The sequence below is a fragment of the Schistocerca cancellata genome, chromosome 10 (assembly GCF_023864275.1).
Source record: "Schistocerca cancellata isolate TAMUIC-IGC-003103 chromosome 10, iqSchCanc2.1, whole genome shotgun sequence".
NCBI classification, from domain to species: Eukaryota; Metazoa; Arthropoda; class Insecta; order Orthoptera; family Acrididae; genus Schistocerca; species Schistocerca cancellata.
In genome coordinates, this window is record NC_064635.1 from 214754068 (window position 1) to 214766144 (window position 12077).

General features: G+C 37.3%; 1 protein-coding gene across 4 annotated transcripts in view; it reads right to left on the bottom strand.

Moving 5' to 3' along the window:
- Nucleotides 1-12077, bottom strand: part of LOC126106648 (zinc finger and SCAN domain-containing protein 21-like) — a 210078-nt gene that overhangs the window by 98322 nt on the left and 99679 nt on the right. For all 4 annotated transcript variants that reach the window (XM_049913006.1, XM_049913005.1, XM_049913008.1 and 1 more), the window contains one exon: nucleotides 9274-9375. In XM_049913006.1, coding sequence (XP_049768963.1) covers nucleotides 9274-9375 — 102 coding nt within the window. The remainder of the gene's footprint in view (nucleotides 1-9273; nucleotides 9376-12077) is intronic.

Genomic DNA, 12077 nt, shown 5'->3' on the forward strand with positions numbered 1-12077 from the left:
ACGTTGACACACTGTAGAGTGTGTCGGGTTACAACAGCAGTATGTGGCCATGCATTATCCTCTCGGAAAACGGCCTCTGGAATGCTGTTCACGAAGCACGACATAATAGGTAGAATCATTGTTAACCGTGAGAGTGCTCCTGTTGCCGTACGAAGTCACACCCCAGACCGTAACTCCAGATGTAGCACCAGTGCGTCTAGCATACAGACAAGTTGACTGCACATCCTCAAGTGCCCTCCTCCTAACCGACACATGGCCATCCATCACTGGCACTGAAGCAGAACCAGCTTTCATCAGCCCTCCAACGACCTCTCACATGACTGCCACTGATGTTACAGATGGCAGTGGTTTGATGTCACTGGAATGCACACTACATGGCACCTGCCTCGAGTCTCTCCTAGAAGTAGCCACTTTGAAACAGTACACTGTGTCGTCGTGGTGGCGTCTACTGCTGCAGATGCAGTACGATGCACCAGAGCCACACGCAGAACACAGTGGTCTTCCCTCTCGTTACTGCAATACAGCCATCAGGAGCCTCGTCTTCTCGCAGCCACACATTCTCGTGACCACCGCTGCTGGCAATCGTTTATAGCTAAATTCCTGCCGAGTCTTTCTGCAATATCGCAGAAGTAATGTCCGGCTTCTCGCAGTCCTACTGCGTGACCCTGTTCCCATTCAATTAGGTGCCTATAATGGCATCTTTGTTACCTTGAAGGCATTTTTGACTAACATCAACTCACAGTGTCCAATCTCAAAGATAACTAATGCTCACAACCACTACAGTGAATATTTAAAGCAAGCCTGACTTGCACCCTCACAGTGACATTACTGGTGCCGCTCTTGTGTAACTGGCATGAAATTTGAATAGATCATCTTTCATACGTAGAAACAGGCCTACCAACTTTTGTTTGTATCACACAACTCCTCAGTGCTGCGATATTTTTCCCGTCCGGGTATTTTTGAAGGGGTGTGAAAAATACCTCAAACAAATCAAATAGTTCACATACTGATATCAAAGAGATGGGCATCTGATATGGAAAATGTGTTCCCTTTCCCATGTGATTTTGATTCTGACCATTACCTAGCAGGAGCAAAAACGAAGCAGAAACTTGCCATGGCTGCCAAGGAAATAGCACCAGGCTAAAAAAATGAAATACAAAACAACTGAAAGTTATGTTAACTGTTCAAAAGTATTGAAAGAGTTCAAATTCCTAGGGATTCAAACAGATAGTAAGCTGTTGTGGAACCTTTAAAACAGTATCCGAAATAATTTGTAGTTTAACATGAAAAGTAGTCTATGACATTACGGTATTACCTTTTCGGGGTAAATCTTTTGATTCTAAAAGGATATTCTTGGCTCAAAAAGGGACGGTTCGAACAATACGTGACGCAAATTCAAGAACCTCTTGTCGACCACTGTCCAGTAGTCTGAGAATTCTGACACTGGCTTCTCAATACACATTTTCTTTAATGTTGTTTGTTGTTAACAATATCAACTTATTCCCAAGAGTTAGCAGTTTTCCTTCAGTCAATACTAAGCAGAAATCCCATCTGCATTTGGAACAAACGTCCTGGACTCTTGTGCAGAAAGGTATCAGTGTTCTGCTGCATCCATTTTCAATAATCTGGCAGAAGAATTCGAAAATCTATGCATTAATCCACAAACTTTCAAGTCTAAACTGAAGAGTTTCCTCATAGCTCACTACTATTCTGAAAAGGAGTTCCTGGAAAAATTAAACTAATTCCTGTGCTTCGTTCTTGATTATGTTTATTTAAATTTATGGCTTGTCATCTGCAGAGGATTAGTGTATTTTTCATTTTATTTATTATTACTCTTGGGTTATAATTTCAAGTACTGACTCGTTTCATAACCATGGAGACTTGCTGCTCAATTTCGTCCTGTGGAATAGGACATAAAAAAAAAAAAAAAAAAAAACAGAGCACACTGCAACATGAGTTACAAGCAAATAATGATGGAGAGCACAAGAACAAAGAACAGAACTATATTAAAATGCTATGTTGACAACAGCACATCAAATACTGGGTGAAACAAGGAAACTTAAAAATGTGGAGTGGTATGGTCAAAAATATAAGCAGAGAGTGGAATAGAAAAAGGAAGCAAGATTGAAATGCTTACACTGAAATACAAGATCAAACCAGGAATTATATAATGAAATGCGAACAGAAGCAGCAAGGGCATGTAGGAGTAAAGAAAGCGAAGCCGTAAGGAGGAAGATAGAGGAGATGGAAGAGCACTACCGAAAGGATGCAAGCAGAAAATTTTGCAAGGAAATTAAAGAAGGAACTAAAGAATATAAACTGAAAAAAATAGCATGTAAGGGAATTTGCTGACAGATAAACAAATTGTCCAAGATGTCATGCACAGATGGAGAGAGTACTTCAAGGGAATTTTGGGGAATGATCCTGCTTGAAGCGAGCAGCTACCATATTACACTGTAGATCCAAAGAGAGAGGAACCCACATTAGAGGCTATACAGAAGGTAGTGCACTGTCTCAGAAATTCCAGAACACTATGAACTGATGGAATAACTGCAGAACTGTTGAAAAATTGGGGACTTCGTCTCCATAAGTGAATCAACAAACTCATCAAAGTTAATACGGAATCAGAAAGGATCATGGAAGAGCAGACCTTAGGTGAAATTCGATAAATACATAAGAAAAAGACATAAGATTTGCTGTTCGAATTTCTGAGGAATTATGTATATAACCTAAAAAATTGTCTCTAATATTATCTACAACCGGCTAGCTTCGCACACAGTAGAGATTCTAAGAGAATATCAGTCTGATTTTTGTCTAATAGGTCAACAACAGGTCAGAAATTTGTGCTGAAGCACATACATCAAAAGGCACACGAGTATATTGAGCTTCATAATCTCTATGTAGACTTCAGGGAGGTGTCTGATGATCTTGATAGTGCGGAAGTGCTATACAATTTGCCACTGCTTGGTATATCCTTTAGGTATGTTTCAGTCACTCCCACAACACTGGCTCATTCTAAAGCTGTCAGCACACAGATTGTGCTTTTGAATGACAACATTAAGAGTGCCAAGCTCACCGTCCTACTGAATGCTCAGAAACTCTACAACTTGTCCGTACGGTACGTGTATCTCAATATGGTATACACATCACAGCACGCTCCAGTGGCAATTGTTGGCTGTGTCTAACTTGCGATCACACAGTTTATTTACAAAATGGATGAGCACAAAATTCCTATGTTAGCTTTAATGCACATTTCCTCCCTTGTCCATATGCGAATAAACGTTAATATCCATGAAAATGTTATAAAGCAGAAAGGAAAGAACAGTGAAACCTCACGTAGCAAGCATAATTTGTTCCAGAATATTCCTCATAATGAAAAACACTCATTAAGTGAAACAATTTATCCCACATAAATTAATGTAAAATAATGATAATGCATTGCATGTAGAAAAAAATACTGAACGTTTTATCTTATTCATGGCATTTATTCAATACATACAGCATTATGTACTTTATCATACACAAAACATAACTAATTCTATTTTACTAGAAGATATTGATAGGCATTTGTTTCTACCGACTCTTCAACACTTGGCAAAAATGCGACACAGCACTTGGCGAAAATGCGACACAGCATTATCGTCAAATAAATTTGTAGCATGCATAGCCATTGCTTTATTGGGGTGATGATTTTCAATGTACCATGCAACTGATTCCCATGGTTTCAGCATCTCTCTTATTGCGCCAGAAGATTACTTCTTTCCTGTTACCGCCTCCTACTCCTACTCCTACTCCTCCTCCTCCTCCTCCGAACTCCTCTCCACAACTTCCTGATGCGAAACACACTGCATGTCCATAAACTCATCAGTGATCATTTCTTGGCTGTGACCTTCCATAAGCTCATCATATCAGTGTTATCTACTTCAAGTCCCATGCTCTTGGCCAAAGAGACAATCTCGTTGACTAAAAACAAAACAGGTACTGACTCACAAATACCTCAGGAGTTCTCTCCAGTCTGTGTCAGAGCTTCCTGCTTTGACATGCCTCACAACGCTGTGGATGCCGGTTGTTCTCTTAAACTTGTGAACCACCCACGGCTTCCCTTTAACACGTCTTTGGCCACTGACGATCCTGGGGTCTTGTTGATGAAGTCAGCAAAACTCATTCTCACTTTCTCAAAAATTATGTTCTCTTTAATAGTGTCACCTTGCAATTGATTTTCACTTATCCATTTAAGGAGCATCCTTTCGACATCGTACAGAATACAAAACCATTGTTTAGATACTCTTGCCACTCCGTTTGAAGCATCTATCTCCTTACTCTTGTCCTTGTTCTTGAGGATAGTGCTAACCATTGATAAAGACACACTGTATGTGCATACTAAATCAACAATGCTCACAACACATTCGTGTTTTTCAATGATTTTATGTTTCATTTCTGAGGTCATTTTCTTTCTCTTAAGGTCGTCTTCTTGTGGCTTTATCCTCGGTGACACTTCTACAAAGGTTATTAAAATTTGCACAAAAAAAAAAAAAAAAAAAAAAAGACCCACACACACTGTGTTAACCCAAGTTTAGAAAAATATGTGACTACAAGCTGCACTGAGGTGGTAGCAGAAAGAGTGCTATACTCAGACTGCCCTACAGACTACAGACATTGTTTATATGCCACTGCCGACAATGAAAGTGTTCATACTGTTAAACGTTTCCCCCGGGACACGTAAACACCTGCTGACGTCACACTAAATTGTCATCACTCATTCGTCTACATCTACATCTACAAAGATACTCTGTAAAACCAACTTAAGTGCAAGACAGAGGGTTAATCAAATCACCTTCACAATAATTCTTTATTATTCCAATCTCTAAGAGTGTACGGAATAAATGAACACCTATATCTTTCTTCACGAGCTCTGATTTCCCTTATTTTATTATTATTATGATTGTATTTCTCTATGTAGGTCAGCATCAACAAAATATCTTTGCGTTCAGTGGAGAAAGTTGGTGACTGGAATTTCGTGAGAAGATTGCTCCACAGTGAAAAACGCCTTTGTTTTAATGATATCCACACCAAATCCTGTATCAAGTCCGTGACACTATCTCCCCTATTTTGGGATAATACAGAACATGCTGCTCTTCTTTGAACTTTATCGACATACTCCATTAATCCTATCTAATAAGGATCCCACACTGCGCAGCACTACCCCAGAAAGAGGACGGACAAGTGTAGTGTTGGCAGTCTCTTTAGTAGCTCTGTTACATTATCTAAGTGTACTACCAACAAAACACAGTGTTTGGTTTGCCTTTCTCCACAAAATTTTCTATATGTTCTTTCCAGTTTAAGTTGTTTATAATTGTAACTCCTACAATTTTCGTTGAATGTACAGCCTTTAGATTAGATTGATATATTGTGTAACTGAAGTTTAACGGACTCCTTTTAGTACTCATGTGGATGACCTCACATTTTGCATTATTTAGGATCAATTTTCCCACCTTCAGGTATCTTTTCTAAATCATTTTGCAATTTGTTTTGATCTTCTGATGAGTGTACCAGGTGATAAACAGCAGCGTCATCTGCAAACAGCCTAAGACAGCTGCTCAGATTGTCTCCTAAATCATTTACATAGATAAGGAACAGCGGAGGTCCTATGACACTACCTAGTGAAATGCAAGAAATCACTTCTGTTTTACTCTATGACTTTCCGTAGTTATTATGAACTGTGAACCCTCTGACAGGACATCACGAATCCAGTCACATAACTGAGACGATATTCCATAAGCACACAATTTCACTACAAGCCGCTTGTGTGGTACAGCGTGAAAGGCCTTCTGGAAATCTAGAAATACAGAATCAATTTGAAATCCCTTGTCAACAGCACTCAACACTTCACAGGAGTAAAGAGCTAGTTGTGTTTCAAAGAACGATGTTTTCTAAATCTGTGTTGACGGTATGTAAATAGACTGCTCTCATCGAGGTAATTCGTAATGTTCGAACATAAGATATGTTCCAAAATACTGTTCCACACTGACTTAATGATATGGGCTTGTAATTTAGTGGATTACTCCTACTGCCTTTTTTGAATATTGGTGTGACCTGTGCAACTTTCCAATGCAACTCATAATGCAAAGCATCACTCATTACAAGAGTAATTTTTTTTTTACAATTCGTTTTGCTCATTATGTGAATTACGTGTTATGGGAGGTACTCTTTAAGCGAAGTTCTATGTACCGTATTGAGTAAATATGGACATTGGCTTATAAAAGTTCCATTTCAAATACTGTGACACAAATTTGCAATAGCTCTCTACATTATACACAAATTATTTCATCATTCTCACTTTTTAGTAATATCCTAAGGTCACTGGACAGTGGTCGACAAGAGGTTCTTGAATTTGCGTCACGTATTGTTCGAACCGTCCTTTTTTGTGCCAAGAATATCCTTTTAGAATCAAAAGATTTACCCCGAAAAGGTAATACCATAATGTCATAGACTACTTTTCATGTTAAACTACAAATTATTTCGGATACTGTTTTAAAGGTTCCACAACAGCTTACTATCTGTTTGAATCCCTAGGAATTTGAACTCTTTCAATACTTTTGAACAGTTAACGTAACTTTCAGTTGTTTTGTATTTCATTTTTTTAGCCTGGTGCTATTTCCTTTGGCAGCCATGGCAAGTTTCTGCTTTGTTTTTGCTCCTGCTTGATCACTGCTTGTATTCAGTAGCAGAACCTTTACAAGATGTGAAATACAAAACTTAAAACAGGAATTGCAAAATGTCTTACAGCAAGTAGTGCAAGCTGTCTTGTAGAGAAAGCCAATCGAACAAACTCACTCCTCAGAAACAGCACACTTATCTTCAGATAAACATTGTATATTTCAGAATATAGTTTTATTAAACTAATAAAGTATCAGACGCTGTTAGTAAATGTGAACATTAGCGAAAAATGTTTGGATCTACTGAGATGTGAACTGATACCTGACAATTCTGCAGCTGTACTCATTATGCAGCACCAATCATGAACAACTTGTGAACATACTCCTATAAGCTTTAACTATATATATGTTATTAATTGACATTTAATTATAAAAATGCATTTTTGATAGATTCTCAATGTGCTGTTGCCTTGAAAATGTGTATTTTCATGGTATACAACTTACAATAATTTTTTAACCACCAACAAGACATTTGTAATTTTATTATAACAAACCATACAATTAAAAATAGGTTTTTGAGAGCTCTTCAATTTGTTGACGGCCAGAAACGGCATATGCGCCTCAACTGAAAGCCAAAATGGTGACTCTGTACTGAAGAGAGATGTCATGCATGTGATGCAGGTGGTGTTCTCTAATTCCTTTGCTCTGTGTTCAACTGCACATTCAGAGTATCTGACATGCTAGATATTGCTCTGCACATTTGGAAAGGCTCCCTAACATGTTCCCCCCCCCCCCTCCCCCCCCAATGCTATGATGTCAGAAACTCGGCATGCTCAACATTCGAATGCACGGTTTGGTTCGAGTGTCGACAGCTTAAGGGGACTTATACATGAATAACTGTCTACTAAATAGGCAGCTGATGCTGCACTGCCAGGCCAGTTGTGACCTTCACAAGTGAAACACGGACATTGGCATGTACTGACAAGCAGCAGCTCAAGGTATTTGAATGTGGGATTCTGCGCAAGACGTACAGGGCAGTTCACGATAACCAGGTTGGACATATCTCTTACAGAAAGTAGAAAAATCCACCTCAGCAGGATTAGTTTAATTTGTGAATGTATGACAACCTTGTATTTTTTGGGTTATGAATCTGGGAAAAGACCTCATCTTATAATAGGATATGCATTTATTAACAAATATAAATGTTAATTAACAAAAAACTGTATCATATTTTAATAAAAATATATTTTAATTACTAATTGCATAAATGACACTAATCGCAAGGAATTCAAATTCGGTGCAAAAATGCAAACTGTGAAATGGAACATAAAACAATTTTCAATTTATGGAGACTGGACGTTACTATGATGATTCTTTGTTTCTTCACTTAACAATAACGTATTTCACTGATGTCTATCAAATTATAATTTATTTTCTTATTAGCAGTAATTCAAAATAATTAGACATTATTTTATTAAAAACATGTTTAATATATGATAATTAACATTTATATTTGGTAAACCAAATGAAAGTGCTGGCAGGTCGACAGACACACAAACGAACACAAACATACACACAAAATTCAAGCTTTCGCAACAAACTGTTGCCTCATCAGGAAAGAGGGAAGGAGAGGGAAAGACGAAAGGATGTGGGTTTTAAGGGAGAGGGTAAGGAGTCATTCCAGTCCCGGGAGCGGAAAGACTTACCTTAGGGGGAAAAAGGGACGGGTATACACTCGCACACACACACATATCCATCCACACATATACAGACACAAGCAGACATGTCTTTCCTTCTCCTTCCCTCTTTCCTGACGAGGCAACCGTTGGTTGCGAAAGCTAGAGTTTTGTGTGTATGTTTGTGTTTGTTTGTGTGTCTATCGACCTGCCAGCGCTTTTGTTGGGTAAGTCTCATCATCTTTCTTTTTAAATATATTTTTCCCACGTGGAATGTTTCCCTCTATTATATTTATATTTGGTAATACGTACAGAATTTAAATAAATGTAAAAATGTTTTGCTTCTAGTGAGATCCAGTTCAGCAACTCCCTGAGTGCCAGTCTTCTACCAGTGTAGGGTAGAGCTATTGCTGATTATGTTGATAGTGGAAATCTTCCAATCCTTAAAGTTAGATTTATTAAGTTATTTCAATATTACAACATAATGCTTTACAAAATCGATATCTGGACAATGCCCTTCAAATCCTACAAGTATGAACAAAATCTTAGATGGCGTCTGTAAGGCCCTCTAGTAAGTACAGAGACTGACATAGCCAATAAGAAAGGAGCAATAAACATCAGCACAGAGACACCCTACACCACGAAGGAACACTCCAGAACAAGTAAAAATTGCTTATACTACAATAAGCACTTGTTTCCAGACAGAGGTTTATAGGATCTTTTTTTCTACTTTTGAAAAGTATTATCTATTACAAGACTACCTCTATATTAGGAGTATACTGCATTGGGTGCTGCATCTTTTTGTTATTAGAAAGTCCCTTCCCACTAGACTACCTTAACCTGAAGGTTTCCATGCAAAACTAAAATTCTACAGGCAGCTTGACCTTCCTTGGCTGTCAGCAGCACACCAGCAGCAGACAGGCTGTGGAGAACAGACTCACCTTGAAGTCCTCTTCCTCCACTGGCTCCTTGTCTTCCTCATTCTCAATTTTCTCAACAACGAATGTACTAGGCCCGACAATATCTTCTGAAGCTGAACATTCCTGAAACAGTTTTAAAAATTGCTTCTTAAAGGCAAGAGAAGTATAACACAAATGATACAAAGTAGTTTATTTAAATCATGGATGCTAAGGGAACTGGATCAGAAAAGAAGCTAGAGACAGAAGAAGATGAGTTTTGCTATTTTTGCAGCAGAATAACTGACGATGGCTGAAATAGAGCAGAAACACAATGTATACTGGCTATAACAAGAAAAGCAATTCTGAAAAAGAGGAATATGTTGACATTTAATATAAATCTATGTGTTAAGAAGTCTTTTCCGAAGGTAATTCTCTCTAATGTTTAATGCTACAGATTGGTATACAATTTGATCCAGTAACTTTAGCGATGAAACACATACACAGATCATGGGAATGATAATATTCTTAGTTACTGTGAACTTTCTGTTGTTCATAATTTCGATGCTTTATTAGATGGTCAATGCAATTAGACTTACAAACATACTATTTGATATCATAATATTATTATTGTATATAAATTTGTGAATTATGGGTGATTCTAAGATACTTCGTATTTTGTAAACAACTCGGAAATATTTAGGCCATTTCTACCGAACATCTAGCGGTAGCAATTATAATTAAATTTTCCACAAGACACTTAAGTCTCATCTTTATCTACAATATTGATGGAAGCCAAAGAAATGAATTAAAATATGTGCCACAGCCAGGACTCGAATCCGGGTCTTCTTGCTTAATGGACAGAAATGTTGACCATAGTGCTGCAGCGGTGTTATGGTCAGCATTTCTGCCTGGTAAGCAAAAACACACAAGTTTGAGTCCCAGCCATGGTACAAATTTTAATTCATTTCTTCAGCTTCCATCATTAAATGTAGCAAATTGTTCACTTTCTTTCAAAACCTTAGAGAGAATATGCTAGTAACAAGATCCATTGAGGAATTAAAATGTAAATTAACTTTTACTTGTACGAATTCTTTATATTATGCAAGTACCCAAATTTCAATCTAAAAATGTTTTACTATCTAAATTCCACTTACATAAGATTTTTAACTATTTTTTATAACAACAAATCCTATGTTCAAACTATCAAAGGTTTATAGTTTTTAACTGAAATTCCAAGTATACATCTAACAATACTTTGTAATATCAGAACAGTAAGTTCCCTGTACGGTGGCGGCAGTGCCCACAAACAAAGTATAGCATTATACAGAGCATAGTGTGGTTGTTGTTGTTGTAATTTAGGCTACGTTACTTGTTGCCATAAACGTGTAATGCATTGTTTTGTTTCTTTAAGTATTATAATAAACGTAGAGCAATTTTAAAGAAGTGTTTCGTTAACCCATGCAGTTACCACATACCCAGACAATTTACCAATACTGAATAAATTTTCATAGTTACTATCATTTATGCATTTGCCATTCAAACTTCTCTCTCTCTAGGTGTGGTACATTGGAGTTGTTCCAATAGAATCACCCTCAGCTTTTCAAAGTTTATTTTTTGCAACAATTATGAAATTTGTTATTTCAAGAATTGTCAAATGGTAGATATCACAAGTGTAGTCTTGTATAGTAATGATACAAGGATGATAAGTGGTCGAGGTAAGAAGAGAATAGATGCTTTTGAAATGTGGCGCTGGAGAAGAATGCCGAAGATTAGGTGGGGAGATCAAATAACTAAATCAAATTGGAGAAAAATAAATTTATGCTACGATGTGGCTGAAAGAGGACTGTCCACTTCCTTTGATTTGTATCCATTTAAACAAGTGCCTTTAAGGAAGTGATTTTCGCTATGAATATGGTACAACAGAAGTAATATACAGAACATTTATACCATGGATTCTAATGCTTTAGACGACCTGAAGCAATGTGAAGTTGGATTGCAAAATCCACACCTCTCTCCCATAGGTTGACTTACTTGGTATGTACAGCCAATCTTCTTCTCTTGATTTCCGGCTACAAAAACTTGTTCTCCAAAGAATACAGCTGGTTAACAGGAATTTATAAGACTCACTCTCTACTTTTGAAATAATTTAGTACTCAAAGAATATTTTTAGTTCAGTCTTGGTATATTTCAACTTCCATAAATGATATATTCACCATTTCTCACATCAATATTTGAATGTTTACAAGCCAATCGATTCGTCTCGCATTAGACTCGATACAATACATCTGAAATAAAGTTGGTTTAACAACCACATAATTTATGAACCCGTCTTGCCTGTAGCGAGTCCAATACTTGAAATACTTAAAAATATATAATCAATTGTTCATTTTTCTTTAACAATAATCAGTCACTAAAACAGCAAAGAATACTACATAATTACTTCTTGTTCTTTCATTACAGCTTCTGTGGCGCTAGCGGCAAATACTTGTCGGCATCGTTTGACCGCCACGCTTACAGTCTTCTCATAACGAACTTCCAACCTGCACACAGAAACAGGTGGCACAGTAGATACGTTTCCACTCTCCCACTTATATTTAAAATGTCTGTGTTTCAGACGGTAGAAGAACACATGGTTCTAGAATTTACACGGAAATTCTCGAAGCACTACATATCCCTCACCTCAGCTCAAACACGCAATATTTTATACATAATCACCACGTATGTTAATATCCCACATAATACTAATTCACATTTTAACTACGATACATTCTATTTCTTTTAATAATCGTGAACAGCCTTTTATTTAATACTTAGCTCTTCTTTTTTCATTCTACTTTGATAACAAG